We start from the raw sequence: 17,678 nt of genomic DNA, 5'->3' as shown, positions 1-17,678 counted from the left end.
GTAGTAGTAGTAGTAGTAGTAGTAGTAGTAGTAGTAGTAGTAGTAGTAGTAGTAGTAGTAGTAGTAGTAGTAGTAGTAGTAGTAGTAGTAGTAGTAGTAGTAGTAGTAGTAGTAGTAGTAGTCTTCAGACCTTGTTGATCATGTTGAGTGTAGTAGTAGTAGTAGTACGTTGTTGATCATGTTGAGTAGTAGTAGTAGTAGTAGTAGTAGTAGTAGTAGTAGTAGTAGTAGTACTTCAGACCTTGTTGATCATGTTGAGCGTGTAGTAGTAGTAGTAGTAGTAGTAGTAGTAGTAGTAGTAGTAGTAGTAGTAGTACTTCAGACCTTGTTGATCATGTTGAGCGTGTAGTAGTAGTAGTAGTAGTAGTAGTAGTAGTAGTAGTAGTAGTAGTAGTAGTAGTAGTAGTAGTAGTAGTAGTAGTAGTAGTAGTAGTAGTAGTAGTAGTAGTACTTCAGACCTTGTTGATCATGTTGAGCGTGTAGTAGTAGTAGTAGTAGTAGTAGTAGTAGTAGTAGTAGTAGTAGTCTTCAGACCTTGTTGATCATGTTGAGCGTGTAGTAGTAGTAGTAGTAGTAGTAGTAGTAGTAGTAGTAGTAGTAGTAGTAGTAGTAGTAGTAGTAGTAGTAGTAGTAGTAGTAGTAGTAGTAGTAGTAGTAGTACTTCAGACCTTGTTGATCATGTTGAGCGTGTAGTAGTAGTAGTAGTAGTAGTAGTAGTAGTAGTAGTAGTAGTAGTAGTAGTAGTAGTAGTAGTAGTACTTCAGACCTTGTTGATCATGTTGAGCGTGTAGTAGTAGTAGTAGTAGTAGTAGTAGTAGTAGTAGTAGTAGTAGTAGTAGTAGTAGTAGTAGTAGTAGTAGTAGTAGTAGTAGTAGTAGTAGTACTTCAGACCTTGTTGATCATGTTGAGCGTGTAGTAGTAGTAGTTGTTGATCATAGTAGTAGTAGTAGTAGTAGTAGTAGTAGTAGTAGTAGTAGTAGTAGTAGTAGTAGTAGTAGTACTTCAGACCTTGTTGATCATGTTGAGCGTGTAGTAGTAGTTGTATTAATAGTAGTAGTAGTAGTAGTAGTAGTAGTAGTAGTAGTAGTAGTAGTAGTACTTCTTGTTCTGTGTATTTCAGGTGCAGTTGATCATGTTGTAGTAGTAGTAGTAGTAGTAGTAGTAGTAGTAGTAGTAGTACTTCAGACCTTGTTGATCATGTTGAGCGTGTAGTAGTAGTTGTAGTAGTAGTAGTAGTAGTAGTAGTAGTAGTAGTAGTAGTAGTAGTAGTACTTCAGACCTTGTTGATCATGTTGAGCGTGTAGTAGTAGTAGTTAGTAGTAGTAGTAGTAGTAGTAGTAGTAGTAGTAGTAGTAGTAGTAGTAGTACTTCAGACCTTGTTGATCATGTTGAGCGTGTAGTAGTAGTTGTATTAATAGTAGTAGTAGTAGTAGTAGTAGTAGTAGTAGTAGTCTTCAGACCTTGTTGATCATGTTGAGCGTGTAGTAGTAGTAGTAGTAGTAGTAGTAGTAGTAGTAGTAGTAGTAGTAGTAGTAGTACTTCAGACCTTGTTGATCATGTTGAGCGTGTAGTAGTAGTTAGTAGTAGTAGTAGTAGTAGTAGTAGTAGTAGTAGTAGTAGTAGTAGTAGTAGTAGTAGTAGTAGTAGTAGTAGTAGTAGTACTTCAGACCTTGTTGATCATGTTGAGCGTGTAGTAGTAGTAGTAGTAGTAGTAGTAGTAGTAGTACTTCAGACCTTGTTGATCATGTTGAGCGTACACTCAAAGACGGCGTCAAAGATCTTGGGGATTTCGGGCGTGATGTGGACGCCCAGTTTGTTGACGATGGTTGCTATGGTGCTGAGGACCTCGGGCTCTCGCGCCGCCGGGACGTTCCTCTGATAATCGATCAACACGGCCTCCAGCAGAGGGGGCACGAAGTTCTCCGCCACCTGCAGGACAACACGGAAACTGCAGCTACACACACCGGCTCAAACAGGACTCAAACAGGACTCAAACAAGACTAAAACCAGGACTAAAACACGACTATAAACAGGACTAAAACGGACTAAAAAATGGGATTTAAGATAAACTGAAAAAGGACTGAAAAAGGATTAAAGCAGGACTAAAACAGGACTAAAAAAAGGACTAAAATCAGAACTAAAAAAGGATTAAAAAAAGGTCTAAAGCAGGACTAAAACAGGACTAAAAGCAGGACTAAAAAAAGGTCTACAAAAGGACTAAAGCAGGACTAAAATAAGACTAAAAGCAGGACTGAAGTAGGACTGAAAAACAAAGCAGGACTAAAAGCAGGACTAAAACAGGACTAAAAAAGGACTAAAATGGGATTTAAGAGAGACTGAAAAAGGACTGAAAAAGGATTAAAGCAGGACTAAAACAGGACTAAAAAAGGATTTTAAAAAAAGGTCTAAAGCAGGACTAAAAGCAGGACTAAAAAAAGGTCTACAAAAGGACTAAAGCAGGACTAAAATAAGACTAAAAGCAGGACTAAAACAAGACTAAAAAGGTCCACAAAAGGACAAAAGCAGGACTAAAGCAGGACTAAAACAGGCCTAAAAGCAGGACTAAAACAGGCCTAAAAGCAGGAGTAATCCAAACAGTCCCTGACCATCTGCGGGTCGTTGGAGCGAGTGACCCATCCAGAGATGAGCTTCAGCGTCTCTTTCTTCACCGTCCTCATGCTGCGGATCAGGGGCTGCTTCGTCACCATCTCCCCTGAACAAACACAACCACAGACAAATACGTTTTTTCAATTCAGTTTTTCCAATTCAGTTTTCCACAGGGTCAAATCATAATCCCACAAAGACACATCCACACGTACCACACACACGCACGCACACACACACGCACACACGCACACACGCACACACGCACACGCACACACGCACACACAACACACACGCAACAAACAGACACATTATGCGTGGACACGCGCGTCAACTGTGAAAAACATGGACTCTAAGGAAGCTGGGAAGTTTTATATTTATTTTCTTTGTTTTCTTTATTTTTCTTTATTTTCTTTCCTTTCCTTCCCTTCCTTCCTTCCCCTTCCCTCCCTTCCCTCCCTCCCTCCCTACCTCCCTCACCTTCCTTCCTTCCTTCCCTCCCTTCCTTCCCCTTCCCTCCCTTCCCTCCCTACCTCCCTCACCTTCCTTCCTTCCCTCCCTCCCTCCCCTCCAAAACTAATTTTGGTTTTGGAGACAAATAATGAAGAAAATTGTAGTTTTTTTGTTTTTATTTTGAAAAACTAATGAATGAATAACACACGGATTCCCCTTCCCCCGTGCACTGACCGTTGGAGCTGACCGCCGAGGAGATGTTTTCGCTCAGACACTTGTACACGTTCAGCATGTCCAGATAAATGCGCCCGAGCTGCACCACGAACGGGTGCCCCACGGCTTTACACGCGCGCACGTTCGTCTTCAGGATGGAGCCCAGCTGTCGCACCGTCTCGGCGTCCTTCAGGATGTCCACGTTCTGAAAAAAACACAACAACGCCGCCATTTATTTAGTCCGCAGTTAGTTTGTTTTCAGGTTGAGCCGTTCACTCCCAAAGAGAAATTTTATGTCTTGAATCTGCTGCACAACTCACCAAAGACTGTGCAGCTTCAATGCAACATTTGGGAAAAACTTCAACTAGCAAACAAAATCCTTTAATAAACTTGTTCAATTTCATTCAGTAGTTTAAGATAAATGCTTTTAAAATTATGTAAATTTTTTTGGGACACCCTGTTATTTTCTTAAGATGATTGTCGGTGTCATAATCAGACATGTTGTCGCTAACATTCCGAGCAGTAAACAAAGTGAACCAGGCTCATATACTTATGGCTCTAGCTCTCTCGTTAGCTCTCTCGTTAGCTCTCTCGTTAGCTCTCTCGTTAGCTCTCTCGTTAGCTCTCTCGTTAGCTCTCTCGTTAGCTCTCTCGTAAAACACTGCCAAACAACTGAAGAAAGTGATGGATCGGTGCGCGGCTGTCACCTGGCGGCCGCGCGCAGTGGTACGTACGGAGAGAAAATAGCGCCAAGCGATTATGAGATCTGACTTTTTTGGCGACGATGGTTTTGTGATGCAAATGTATCACTCTTTTGAACACATATTGCTTTGAGAAGAAAAACGCTTTAGTATACAGTCCCCACACAACTTGCCGAACTACTTTCCTCAGCACCAAAACGGGCCAGTATCTCGGCTCACCGGACGCTTTCGGGGGTAAGTCAGTGTTGATGCACAACACTGATGACGGGGATGACACACAGATTCATGTCAAAAATCCTGAACTATCCCTTTAACACGTTTGAATGACTCTGTTCTACGTTACACCTCCGGGGAGCCTCACCTTGGTGGCCTGCTGGATGATGCTGTCCCACACCTGGTTTGGCAGTAACATGTATTTCTCTATGAGCAGCTCCTGGACCGCCTGATCCGTCTGCGCTCCGATCATGTAACCCACCGCCTCGTAGAACGTGTGCACCTGAAACGGACAGAGAGAAACAGGAGAAATGTGTCAGGACAGGCACGAGACGATGAAAAAACGTGAACTAAAGGACCACAAAATATCACAAAAATTCCTCCGTAACCGTCACTGCATCTAGACTTCCAAATATTTCTGTTGTCAAGGCTGCATTCTCTTAAACAACCACCAGATGGAGCACAGTCAGTTTGAGAATTAAACAAACGGACGCACTGCAAATTTCTCTGATCTGATTAAGATTTTAAAACGTATATTAGTTTATTCATCATGTTTTCAGATTTATTATTTACTTACTAAATCTGAGACGCTTCTTTCTAGTCTCAAGGTGATTTCTTTTAGGAGAACTTGTCCAGTAAAATGATCTTGCTGCATGGTAAGGTTGGGCAGTATGACGGTTTCCCGTGGTATCAAAAAGTAAGTAAGTCTCTATTTATATAGCGCTTTTCACAGACATTTTTTTGTCACAAAGACGGTTTTCAGTATTATTCATTCACTCTATACCTGGTGATGGTAAGCTACCGTCGTAGCCACAGCTGCCCTAGGGCAGTCTGACAGAAGCGCCATACCAACCAGCGCCATCGGTCCGAAGTGTCTTCCCTAAGGACACAGTTATTGCCACATTGACTGATTGCATGTTCTGGGTTGACACTCGCGCACGGATCCATCACTTTGTTCAGTTGTTCGGCAGTGTTTACGTGCGCAGACCGTCGCGACGTGAGAGCTAACAAGAGAGCTAGAGCCATAAGTATATATATAAGCTCGTATAAGATACATAAGAATATATCTAAAAAATGGTGCAGACTCTTGATTCTCCAGGCTGTGAACCAGGCAGCGCGCAGTGATACGAACGGAGAGAAAATAGTGCCAAGCGATTATGAGGTCTGACTTTTTGGAGGACGATGGTTTTGTATCACTCTTTTGAACACATGTTGTTTTGAGAAGAAAAACGCTTTATTTTAATGTCCCCAGCACAACTTGCCGGACGACTTTCGTCAGCACCGAAAACGGCCAGTATCTGGGCTCGCCGGACGCCGTCGGGGGTGAGTCGGTGTTGATGCACGACACTGCTCACGGGGATGACACACAGATTCATGTCAAAAAACCCGAACTATCCCTTTAAGCACTAGTCTGCGGCCCTCGATCAATCCTCTGCTTTGTATGTGGCCCTTGATGAAAAAAGTTTGGACACCCCTGTTCTAAATGGTCTAAATATCGTGTTTAGTTTAGTTAATAGTCTAGACATATGTTAAATTCCTTGCCGACTGCACCCGTTTTGTTATTGTATTGCTATTGTATAAAATACTTAAGTGACAAAAAAAAAATTTAAAACATCATGTAAACGTGGCCATCGTCAAATAGTTTCAAATAAAAGTATGAGTAAAAGCCGTGGACGTTTAGTTAAACTCGTCGTTAAAGCGAGTCTGACCTGTTGTGGCTGCAGGTCACAGATGATGGTGTTGATGTTGTTGAGGATCTCGTCGATAAAAGGCATCACTTCTCCCACCTGCACCTGGACAAAATGGCGCCGGCACTTCTGGGCGATTTTGATGAAGGTGTCGCACGCCATGTCCTGCACGCCGTCATGAGTCTCTGCGGAAAAAAAACAAAACAGCAGAAGAAGAAACAAATTTAACGTCAACAGACACATGGAGCTGCGTTAGAAAAGTGAATGACTAATGGACTAAAAGAGTATGTGCGTGGTTGTCATGGTCGGGGTTGGCTGCTCTTGTGGCTGACTGGCTGGCACACTGAGCGGTTTACAAATTTTTTTTTTATCTTAAATTTTTTACTTTGCATTTTGGGATTTTGACGGACTAAAAAGTGCAGCAGTTTGTGCAGTTCGAAGGACGGACGTTAAGGAACGCTGGATCGTGAGATTTGAGCGGTTTGTTTTGACCAGTAACCATGGCGACGCAAATCTGAAACACTACAGGTTTTGTCTGGTCTCATCACCGACCGAAACGACAGAGAGCAGAGAGAGAGAGAGAGAAGGAGAGAGGGAAGGAGAGAGACAGAAAGAGAGAGACAGAGGGAAGGACAGAGAGAGAGAGGGAAGGAGACAGAAAGAGAGAGAGAGGGAAAGAGAGAGAAGGAGAGAGGGAAGGAGATAGAGAGAGGAGGAGAGAGGGAGAGAAGGAGAAAGGAGAGAGAGATAAGGAGAAAAGGAGAAGAGAGAGGGGGAGAGGGAGAAGGAGAGAGAGAGAAGGAGAGAAAGAAGAGAGAAAGAGAAGGAGAGAGAGAAGGAGAAGAGAGAGGAGGAGAGAGAAGGAGAGAAAGAGAAGAGAGAGAGGGAAGGAGAGAGAGAGAAGGAGAGAAAGAAGAGAGAAAGAGAAGGAGAGAGAAGGAGAAGAGAGAAGGAGAGAAAGAGAAGAGAGAAGAAGAGAGAGAAGAGAGAGAGAAGGAGAGAGAGAGGAGAAGATAGAGGAGGAGAGAGAAGGAGAGAGAGAGAGAGTAGGAGAGCGGGAAGGAGAGAGGCTTGAAGAAACGTTCCTATTAGGGATGCAACGATACAGTTTTCTCACGAGTCGATTCGTATTTCGATACACGAGTCATGATATCGATTCGATTTCGATACGCTTTATGACAGACAAAAAAAAAATCTTATGTAATTTTTTTTTAAACTTATGAATATAATGTAAAAACACTTTTATTTAGAATATTTAGAATTTTTATTTAGTGAAAATAAATTGTGAAATAAGAGTTTCTCAGGCTGTTTTATATTTTATAATAAACCAGTCGACTCTTCATGAAGACTGAAGGGGAGTTAAACTATCAGACTTTTTCCTTTTTGATGATGATTTGATGATTTCTTTTCCTCCCGAGTCTCTCCTCTCGCTGCCACCTCCAGCAGAGACAGTACGTAGCTCCTCCCACTCTGCCCCCTCCAGTCTGTGCTCTTACAGACACACTGCGCTCTAACATCCTCTTTCTGGAAACTCAGACTCTGTTATATTACACAGAAATGTCTCAACACACAGTTTTCTTATGACTTACGTGATAGAGTCTAAGAAAAAGATTGTGTTTATCGCGAGTCACGCATTTGATTAAAGCCGATGTGAAGCCAAAAGCGATTCTATTTATGTATTTAAAAGTGAATCTCTGTCATTCCTGAGTCTATCAACATAAAAAAAAAAAAAAAAAGCGACTGAAAGATAAAACCATCCTCTGTTAGGATATTTCAGCTTTAAGTCCTTATAGAGCCGTTTTCTGTTGCATCTGAGGAGGACGCCAAGAGAACTGGAGAACCTTTCGGAAGAAAATAAATGAGAACACAGAGACCTGGAGGGACACACGTGGATCGACTGAACACATCGTAAGATCAGTATCAAACGATTCGAAATTATCTTGAATATCGTTGTGTCCCTAGTTCCTCTTGTGTCTCTGGAGCTCACCTGGCGCCCCCTGGAGGCTCCTGTGATGCTGCAGGACACAAAGGAGGAACACTTTTGTCCTGAGGGTTGTTACTCAAACTGCCCTGACACCGGATCTGACGACTCCACCTGCTCAGATTCTGTTTGAGCTTTTCTATTTTGATTATTATTATGATTATTATGTTACTACTGTGTGTTGAAACGGCTCTTCACTGACAAATGGTGATACTGACTGATTAGTTTCTCTTTCTCTTGACGCTATTAAGTTACAGATCAGTTCTGCGTCTCACCGTGCATGAACTCAAACAGTTTGTTGACGACGGTCTTGAGGAACTTCCAGTGCGCCCGGAGGAAGCGCGGGTACTGCCCCACGATGTACATGATGTTTGAGGCGATGATGGCCTTGTTGTCTTTGCCCCGTTTCTGCTCACACAAACCCAGCAGGTCCTGAAAGACACAAACGCCACGGATAAAAGTCACGTCTGTGTGTTTAGGGGTAAAGTAAACCGGTCTGGACAGGGTCTGGACAGGGTCTGGACAGGGTCTGGACAGGGTCTGGACAGGGTCTGGACAGGGTCTGGACAGGGTCTGGACACGGTCTGGACACAGTCTGGACACAGTCTGGACACAGTCTGGACAGGGTCTGAAAAAGGGCTGAACACGGCCTGAAAAGGGTCTACACACGGTCTGAACAAGGGCCTGAACGTGGTCTAAATGCGGTCTAAACGTGGTCTAAACGCGGTCTAAACGCGGTCTAAACGCGGTCTAAACGCGGTCTAAACGCGGTCTAAACGGTCTAAAACCGGTCTAAACACGGTCTGAACAAGGGTCTGAACAAGGGTCTGAACAAGGTCTAAACGCGGTCTAAACAAGGGTCTGAACAAGGGTCTAAACGCGGTCTAAACGCGGTCTAAACACGGTCTGAACAAGGGTCTGAACAAGGGTCTGAACAAGGGTCTGAACAAGGGTCTGAACAAGGGTCTGAACACGGTCTGAACAAGGGTCTGAACACGGTCTGAAAACACTAAACACGGTCTGAAACACGGTCTAAACACGGTCTAAACACGGTCTAAACACGGTCTGAACACGGTCTGAACACGGTCTGAACACGGTCTGAACAAGGGTCTGAACAAGGGTCTGAACAAGGGTCTGAACAAGGGTCTGAACAAGGGTCTGAACAAGGGTCTGAACACAGCCTGGAGCGGGTCTGAACCCGGCCTGGACCCGGCCTGGACACGGCCTGGACGCGGCCTGGACCGGGCCTGGACGCGGCCTGGACGGGCCTGGACGCGGCCTGGACGCGGCCTGGACGCGGCCTGGACGCGGCCTGGACGCGGCCTGGACACGGCCTGGACACGGTCCGTACCTTGATGACGGTGACGAGGAACCTCTTCTCGTCCTCCTCGTGCATGGCGCCGCTGATGGAGCCGATGGCCCAGCACAGCATGTTCAGGTTCCTCCAGCTCCACTCGGTGCCGTTCACCTGGTTATGGAGCTTCTCCGTCATGATGCGCTCGGTGTCTGCGTAGTCCAGGTGAGTCAGGTACACTGCAGGAGACACACACACACACACGAGGGTCAGGAGCTATGCAACAACTTCTGCTTTAAAGACGACATACTGTGCTTGTGTGTGCTCTATAAATCCGTGTATCATTCGTTCATTTGTTTTTCAAAATAAAACCAAAAATAAGAAACTGAAAAAACAACTATTTTCTTCATTATTTGTCTCCAAAACCAAAATGAAAAAACAGATAACGATTAGTTTTTTCAGTTTTCAATTTTGTGCTTAAATGAAAAATGGAAAAAACAGATAACGACCGTTTCCCGTTTACGTGACTTAAACTGTGACGCCAGACTGAACCAGGACTAAATCGTTTTCAGTCCCGGTCTTGGTCTCGGTCCCGGTCGAAGTCCTGGTCTGGTCTCGAACCTGGTTCAGTCCATCACCACAGTTTAAGTCACGTAAACGGGAAATGGTCGTTATCTGTTTTTTCCATTTTTCATTTAAACACAAAATCTTTTAAATTGTACTTAAAGAGTCATGTTATATTTATATATGAATATTTATATAAGAGCTGTAAAAATGCTAATTTTTCCTTGTCAGTTGTCAGTGTCTTAACGAGATCTTAGTGTGAATCAGAAAGAATTAAGAGTTAATAAGATACTTTGTCTGCACTCTGTTTTACTGTGTTGTACTGTGTATTACTGTAGTACATTTGAGTATCACAGTACTTCAGTTACATTCAAAGTACCAAACAGAAGTGTGGGGACATGTTCCAGTTTGTTCCAGTAAAATCACTGCATTTATCAACTGTAAAAAAATATATATTTTCTAAAAACATCTATTTTTTTAAGAAGCAGTAAGTCTTCTCAAGTCACAGGGCTCAAGTCCGAGTCAAGTCCCAAGTCATTGACCTTCAAGTCCGAGTCGAGTCCCAAGTCACTGACCTTCAAGTCCAAGTCAAGTCCTAAGTCTCAGTCTCGGGCTAAGCAGGTGTGAGTGTGGGACATAGAACACTACACACTCAGGCTGGAGCACGGTTCAAAAGGCAAAAAGTGTGAGTGAAACCATAATCTCTGAACCGTGGACCACTGTGTTATAATCTGATCATTTTAAATTAGAACATTCATCTAAAAAGACTTGATAAAAGAAACAGACTGACTTGGTGTTTGGTCTTACCCAGAGTCTCCCTCATGTTCTTGTACAGGTTGATGGCGTCCGTGTCCTTCATAAACTCCCGGACCACTTCTCCCTGATCGTTCTCCACCACCAGGACCTCCTCGGGTTTGGCCATTCTGCTCACCATCAGGAGACGCACCTGAGGAGACCACACGGGAGGAGGTTCATCGTCACCGACCAGGTCCAGTATTCCACTACATCTCTCCTCACCGCAAAATCTGTATTAAATGTCCCATCTGATGGAAAATAATTCTTTTCACATTGTATCTTCTGCACATAAACAAGCAGAAATGGTGGCAGAAATACGCTGCGATTTGCTAAAAAAAAAAAAAACGCCGAATCAATATAAAAAAAAACACTTAGGCGACAAACGCATCACTCTGAGAAGGTAGAAAGCTCTGAAAAGTTGATTTTGCATGAGATGGGCCCTTCAAAGTCTTGCCTGTGAGAGTTTTAAATGTCCTAGACTACTCAAAACTGACTCCTGTGAGCTTCAAGTCATGTTTTAATTAGGGGTGTGCAAAAATATCGGAATATCGATATATCGTATGGTTTAATGTGATGATACAGTATTAATATCATGGGCTGCTGTATCGATATATCACCAAGAGTGTTTTTTGGTAGATTTTACAAAATTATTTTGTCACAGCTACAGTTTTGTTGCTTGTGGAGTGAAAGGAAACTCATTTATGCAACACATTTGACATTTTCACTGTTTTGATGATTAAAATGTTTGTTTCATATGAACTTTGCACAAGAAGTGGTTTAACAAAGACTTTTAGTATCACAGCCATGATTTACTCTTTATTTTTTATTGAACCGTATCGAATTGATTTGAAATATATCATATTGAATCGAAAGTGCACTGTATCGAGATATGTATCGTATCGTGGCCTGTGTATCGAGGTATGTATCGTATCGGCAACTTCTTAATGATACCAGCCCTAGTTTTAATGCTGTTTCCTCCACAGAAACAGACCTGGAGTTGTGTTTTGTTGAAGAACTCGGCCTAAATCTGCGAGTGTGAGTTTAAACATGTGTGAATGAAACAAAACTCAACTCCAGGTCTGTTTGCGATAAAGAAACGACATTAGAACACATCAGATAATATTGTCGTGTGGGGCGTTTAAAGCCCGCGGTCCGACCTGTGAGAGCACGGGCAGGTACAGGTGTCTCCTCGGGGGCACGTCTGACAGGAGCGGGGTGGAGGCGGTGGAGAAGGGGCTCTCTCGGTACAGCTCCGCGGACAGGTGGTTCCAGTACTCCAGGCAGATCTTAAAAATCTCCGTCTCCTCCACCTCGGACACCAGCAGCATGTAGTGCAGAGCCTGGACCAGGGAAAAAAAATAATAATTTTAGAGATTTTAGAACTTGTATAGGCGAGTTTCATCTGACGTCATTGTTATTAAAAGCCCGTGTTGCTGCTGGGAAATATTTTGGTCGGAGGCAGAAACACAGTAGCGTCAAACACAGTGTGTAACCTCGCGTATTTCTAACTGATAATGGTAAATTCCTGCTGCATTATCGGATGCACAAATAGAAGCACGAAAGAAGGAAAATGTCTTTTTCGCATTCTGAGTGAAAAGAACCACTAACGGAGAATTAAACGACTTTCAAACATCCACAGAGCAAACGTAGAAGATCCTAACAAACCGTGGACTCAACAAGTTCAACAACACATCCAGACTCTTGGAGGTTTTCATCTTTTCTGTTGTGAATGGCCCAGGAGTTTCCACCAAGTCATTGTGGATGTCGCCCAAGTGAATATTTGTCCAGGGAGTTGGAGATTCTGACCAGAAATTTGGTTTGGTCCAGACTCTGTCGGGGTTGAAAAGGGTGATTTGTCGTCCGTCGATGCTTATGACTAGGGATGGGCATTCGATGAAATTTTCTTAATCGATCGTCGGAAGAATTAACGATCGATTATCGATTAATCATTAACGTTTTTATATTAAAATGATCATCATTATTATTACTATCTGCACTAATCTGCATAAATAAATTCAACTTTACGACATATAAACATAACGACTCTAGAGCCACATCAGCTATTTGACATTATAATGTGTTTAATTCAGTTTTGTTCAAATCTCACAGAAACAAAACTTAAAACCACATCACTAATTTACATAAACTAAGTGAAGATAAAACTCCAGCTCTTGTGTCGCTGATGTGGTTCAACTTGTGTTGGATTAAAAGACATGACTCAGGTGAATACAGGTCAGTGTGACCAGATTTGTGTTTGTCAAAACCAGGACAGCGTACGGGGGGAGGGGGGCGGGGCCTCGTCATCCACATTGAGCGACTCTCACCTGGAAAAACTTTTTCCCACTGGACACAGAAACATATGTGCTGCTTTATACACTGTGCACATGGACTCACACTTGTCCCAACGCAACGGAAAGTGTGGAATTTCTTCTACAAATCCTGGTTAAATCCACATTTGTGCTTCGGTTCGTTACAGACTGACCCACTGTTTGTGTGTCGCTCCTTCTGATGCAGAGACACATGTACACACCTGTTTGGTCACGACACACACAGCAACCTACATTCAGTTTGTCAATTAAAATGAACATAATCGATGAAATTCTTAATGATCAATTATCGATTAATCGACTAATCAAGCCCATCCCTACTTATGACCAATTTCTGGTCAAATGGTCTTGGGTCCTCTGCCGTTAGAGTGGATAAATAACCGGGATCAATACCCTTTACGTGCTTTCTCGCTCCGTCCGTCATGTTGAATTAGTGTTTCTTGCCGCCGACCAAAATAATTCCCAGCATGCAACGCGCGCTTTTGTCAACAATGAAACTCGCCTATTAAACACATCCATCCTTCTGTTCTCAGGTGAACGTCTGAGGTTGAGTCACTCTTAGACACACAACACATCAAAATATTTAACACCGGTGGATGATTATGTTACAATTTGTAATCTGTAGGGGATTACATTTTAAAAGTCACCTTCCCAAAACTGGAAATATGTGACGTTAACAGTCTGTTGTTCTCTCTTCTGCTGTTTTTACTACAACTTCACTTTACACAGGAAATGTCGGCTCCTGCTCTCCGATTTTATAAAATAAATAAGTCGCACTTTTTGTGGGAAATGTATGTTTTTTTCTTCATTATGCATTTTTTTTTGGCTGGTGTGACTTATACTTCAGAGCGACTTACAATAAATGGTATTTCTCAGCTGTAACATGGTTAAAAGTTCCGAAAAGTCGATTTTTAAAACAGACCTATTCTGCAAAAAACATGAAAATCTAAAAATCTAAACCCAGATACTGAAACCAGCATAAGACCAGATGATATTAAATGATTCTCTCTTATTTTGTGTTTAAAACTAGTGTGATGAAGTGTTTTTAATCCTGATAATAGTACTGAACTAAAGTGTGAAATTTAAACCGATCGCTGTGCCGTATTATCATTGAAACTCCCCCTGCCCCCTGGTGGCGGAGTGGCGTCACCGCACCTCCATCAGCGTCTCTCGGAGGCTGGGTCTCTTCTCGATGAGCTGCCCGTGCTCCTTCAGGAACGTGCAGAGGAACAGGCTCAGGTTCTGGATGAAGTTCTGCTCGTCGTCTTTGCCGCTGGAATAGGCCACGCGGATGTTTGTGCTCAGCGGAAGCATCTGGAACGAGAAGAGAAGAAGAAAATAAAGATCTATAAAAACTGGCACGGTTAGTTTAAAGTAGTTTTAAGTGTTGTCAGCTGAAAGGATTTTAAGTGGTAATATTAATATGACAAGTTTGTGGAGTCAGCGATAAATGAAGAGTGAGAAGTTCAACATTTGTGGATCAAAAGTTTGGAGATTTATTTCAAAAAATGTGAATCTCCCATAGAGTTATATTATGTAAAAGTCCAAATCACCTGTCCTCTCCTGTCCCTGTATGTCCTCCCGTCCCCGTCCCCCGCTGTCTCTCTCGTCTCCTCCCATCCCCCCGCCTGTCTCTCCCGTCTCCTCCCGTCCCCCTGTCCCCTGTCCTCCGTCTCGTCTCTTCCCGTCCCCCGCCTGTCTCTCTCGTCTCTCCCGTCCCCCGTCTCCCGTCTCTCTGTCTCTCCCGTCTCTCCCGTCCCCCCGCCTGTCTCTCTCGTCTCTCCCGTCCCCCGCCTGTCTCTCCCGTCCCCCCCTGTCTCTCCCGTCTCCTCTCGTCCGTCCCCCGCCTGTCTCTCTCGTCTCTCCCGTCCCCCGCCTGTCTCTCCCGTCTCTCCCGTCCCCCGCCTGTCTCTCTCTCTCGTCTCTCTCCGTCCCCCCGTGTCTCTCTCGTCTCCCTCCCCGTCTCTCCCGTCCTGTCTCTCTCGTCTCCTCCCGTCCCCCCGCCTGTCTCTCTCGTCTCTCCCGTCCCCCCGCCTGTCTCTCTCGTCTCTCCCGTCCCCCCGCCTGTCTCTCTCGTCTCTCTCGTCTCTCCTGTCCTCACCTGTTTGAGTTGGCACATGGTCAGCGTGAACAGACTGACAAACTGCTCCTCGTACTGGCTCACGCTCACGCCGGCGATCTCCGTCAGACACTTTAAAGTCACGTTACGGAACATCGGCACGTTCAGGAACTGCAAAACACACACAAGAACAACTATTATTTATATTATTATTAAGATAATTCAGTTGTTTTACACGTTTGCTCAGAACAGAGACATTAGAGACGCTGGAGACAGTAAACTTTAAGCAGGGACTTGAGCTCCGGACTTGAGCTCCGGACTTGAGCTCCGGACTTGAGCTCCGGACTTGAGCTCCGGACTTGAGCTCCGGACTTGAGCTCCGGACTTGAGCTCCGGACTTGAGCTCCGGACTTGAGCTCCGGACTTGAGCTCCGGACTTGAGCTCCGGACTTGAGCTCCGGACTTGAGCTCCGGACTTGAGCTCCGGACTTGAGCTCCGGACTTGAGCTCCGGACTTGAGCTCCGGACTTGAGCTCCGGACTTGAGCTCCGGACTTGAGCTTGAGCTCGGACTTGACTTGGACTTGAGCTCCGGACTTGAGCTCCGGACTTCTGCCGTTGGGGCGTTTTGTCATTTTTGTCGTTGGGGCGTTTTTGTCGTTTTGGAGGTTTTGTCGTTTTTGTCATTTGGGCGTTTTTTACCTTGTAGACCAGAGTGCTGATGAGTTTGGTCTCAAAGATGTAGCCCAGAGGAATCCAGTTGAGGAAACGCAGGAGAGTCTCCAGCGTGGCGTGGACCAGAGGGGCATTCTGAGAGTTCTCCTAAAATAAGACAAAAAATATGGAAGTTTTAATGAGTAACGTGTTTAACATTGTATGGAAGCCCATTTTTTTCAGTAAATAAAAAATAAAAGCCTCACAGAAAGTCATAATTACGAGTTCAGAAGTCATAATAACGGGTTTAAAAGTCATAATAACGGGTTTAAAAGTCATAATAACGGGTTTAAAAGTCATAATTATGAATTTTACAGTTGACTCTGAATCTGTCCTCGTCACGGAAGCACACGGTCATTTTCCTGGAGAGGTCGTCCTCCAGGTCTTCCGGACGTCTCCACATAACTCCATTTCCTCGTTAACTTGTGAATGTCGTAAAAAGTAAAGAAAGAGAGGGATATCCACACGAATCCCACATGAATGAGTATGTGAAAAGTGTCCATCTCTGTTCCTCTGTCCGTGGAGCTGGTTTTGTCCGAACGGGGATGAAGAACCTTTGACTCTGTGGTTCAGCCGCTCTCCTGGCCCTGGTCGGGAATTGATGAGCTTTGCTTTGCTCAGTGATGAAAATATGGGCACATAATAATTTACATACAGTGTGAAGTAAATTAGGAAAATAACTACACATTTTTACTTGTAGTGGGTTCATACACGACTTCTACAGGAAAACAGTGGCACCAGCCCACGTGCTCGCATGGTGAGAGCAGGCGCAGAGTCAACTTCGAAAACTCATAATTATGACTTTCTGTGAGGCTTTTATTTTTTATTTATTGGAAGAAATTGTACATTGTATTTTTTTCTAAATATAATTTTCTTACCATAACGAACTGGCACAGCTGAAATATTTGTGAGAACTCGTTGCACATGCTGAAAAACACAAAACAAGATTCAGATTTCAGAAAAACGTTTGTTACTTAAACAAACCTGATTATTGAATGCATCTGAATATTTTACATCTAAAACCTCGTTAATGGATATATTTAGACCTACCAAGAAATTAAGAATTTGGAGCCCACATTGTGCAGTCTAGAATATTTAAGTTTTATGCCTTAATTAGCTCACCTGGTAAAATACTGAATAAAAATGCTCACCCGTCCTTCAGGTATTTGGCACGTAAATACTGAATAAACTGTGTAAATATAAATAAATGTAAATATAAGGCTCTGACCTGTCCTTGAGGTGTTTGGCTTTGACCTGGGTCATCTGCCCGCTGCTGAAGTCAAACACCTCCTCGCTCAGGAGCTTCAGGATGATCATGTTGTTCTGACAGAGGCTCTCGCTCGTGCGACTCGCCCCGACGATGTCACTGATGAAGGACGGCCAGTGCTTCGGCCACTCCTGCTTCAGGATCTGGACACAGAACAGAGAACAAAGAACAAAGAAGAGAGTTACACACCAGTCGGCTTATTTTACATTCCCACAGTAGCAACGAGAAACACTACGCCTTATCTTATATTTAGATTTACGGGCTGCACATGTTGGGTGGTGCTGCTTCTATTGGAATCAGTGTTCGTTCTACCATTTTACAGGCTCTACTCACGCAGGACGACGTTTGGAAAGATGCGACGACAACTTCCCAGGCCCAGTTCTCTTCATGTCATTGTCAGTGTTGGGGAGTAACAGATTACATGTACCGGAGTAATGTAATCAGAGTACAAATGATGAGTAACTGTATTCAGTTACAGTTACTGTTTCAGTGAGTGGTAATTGGATTACAGTTACTTTACTGAAATAAATGGATTACACAGAGGGATTTTGCCGTTTTCACATTTTGGGCTAAATCCCCAGGTCTAAACTAGATCTAAACCAGGTCTAAACCAGGTCTAAACTAGACCTAAACTAGACCTAAACTAGGACTAAAACCAGGTCTAAACTAGATCTAAACCAGGACTAAAACCAGGTCTAAACCAGGACTAAAACCAGGTCTAAACCAGGACTAAAACCAGGTCTAAACCAGGACTAAAACAAGGACTAAAACCAGGTCTAAACTAGATCTAAACCAGATCTAAACTA

At 43.6% G+C, this 17,678-nt stretch overlaps 1 protein-coding gene across 1 annotated transcript in view; it reads right to left on the bottom strand.

Annotated features, from left to right (window-relative positions):
* xpo1a (exportin 1 (CRM1 homolog, yeast) a) overlaps positions 1 to 17,678 on the bottom strand; it is a 35,530-nt gene that overhangs the window by 9,535 nt on the left and 8,317 nt on the right. The window contains exons 7-20 of the mRNA XM_020940660.2: positions 16,834 to 17,015; positions 16,484 to 16,532; positions 15,594 to 15,713; positions 14,935 to 15,063; positions 13,989 to 14,147; positions 11,664 to 11,846; positions 10,519 to 10,657; positions 9,205 to 9,386; positions 8,129 to 8,285; positions 5,894 to 6,057; positions 4,333 to 4,467; positions 3,292 to 3,475; positions 2,607 to 2,713; positions 1,735 to 1,929 (exon numbers count right to left, since the gene is read on the bottom strand). Coding sequence (XP_020796319.2) covers positions 1,735 to 1,929; positions 2,607 to 2,713; positions 3,292 to 3,475; positions 4,333 to 4,467; positions 5,894 to 6,057; positions 8,129 to 8,285; positions 9,205 to 9,386; positions 10,519 to 10,657; positions 11,664 to 11,846; positions 13,989 to 14,147; positions 14,935 to 15,063; positions 15,594 to 15,713; positions 16,484 to 16,532; positions 16,834 to 17,015 — 2,085 coding nt within the window. The remainder of the gene's footprint in view (positions 1 to 1,734; positions 1,930 to 2,606; positions 2,714 to 3,291; positions 3,476 to 4,332; positions 4,468 to 5,893; positions 6,058 to 8,128; positions 8,286 to 9,204; positions 9,387 to 10,518; positions 10,658 to 11,663; positions 11,847 to 13,988; positions 14,148 to 14,934; positions 15,064 to 15,593; positions 15,714 to 16,483; positions 16,533 to 16,833; positions 17,016 to 17,678) is intronic.

Source organism: Boleophthalmus pectinirostris, unplaced genomic scaffold (assembly GCF_026225935.1).
Source record: "Boleophthalmus pectinirostris isolate CB_2022bp ecotype Guang Dong unplaced genomic scaffold, ASM2622593v1 HiC_scaffold_22, whole genome shotgun sequence".
NCBI classification, from domain to species: domain Eukaryota; kingdom Metazoa; phylum Chordata; class Actinopteri; order Gobiiformes; family Gobiidae; genus Boleophthalmus; species Boleophthalmus pectinirostris.
The sequence above is the reverse complement of the archived record's forward strand: the minus strand, read 5'-3'. Positions and strand labels throughout refer to the sequence as shown.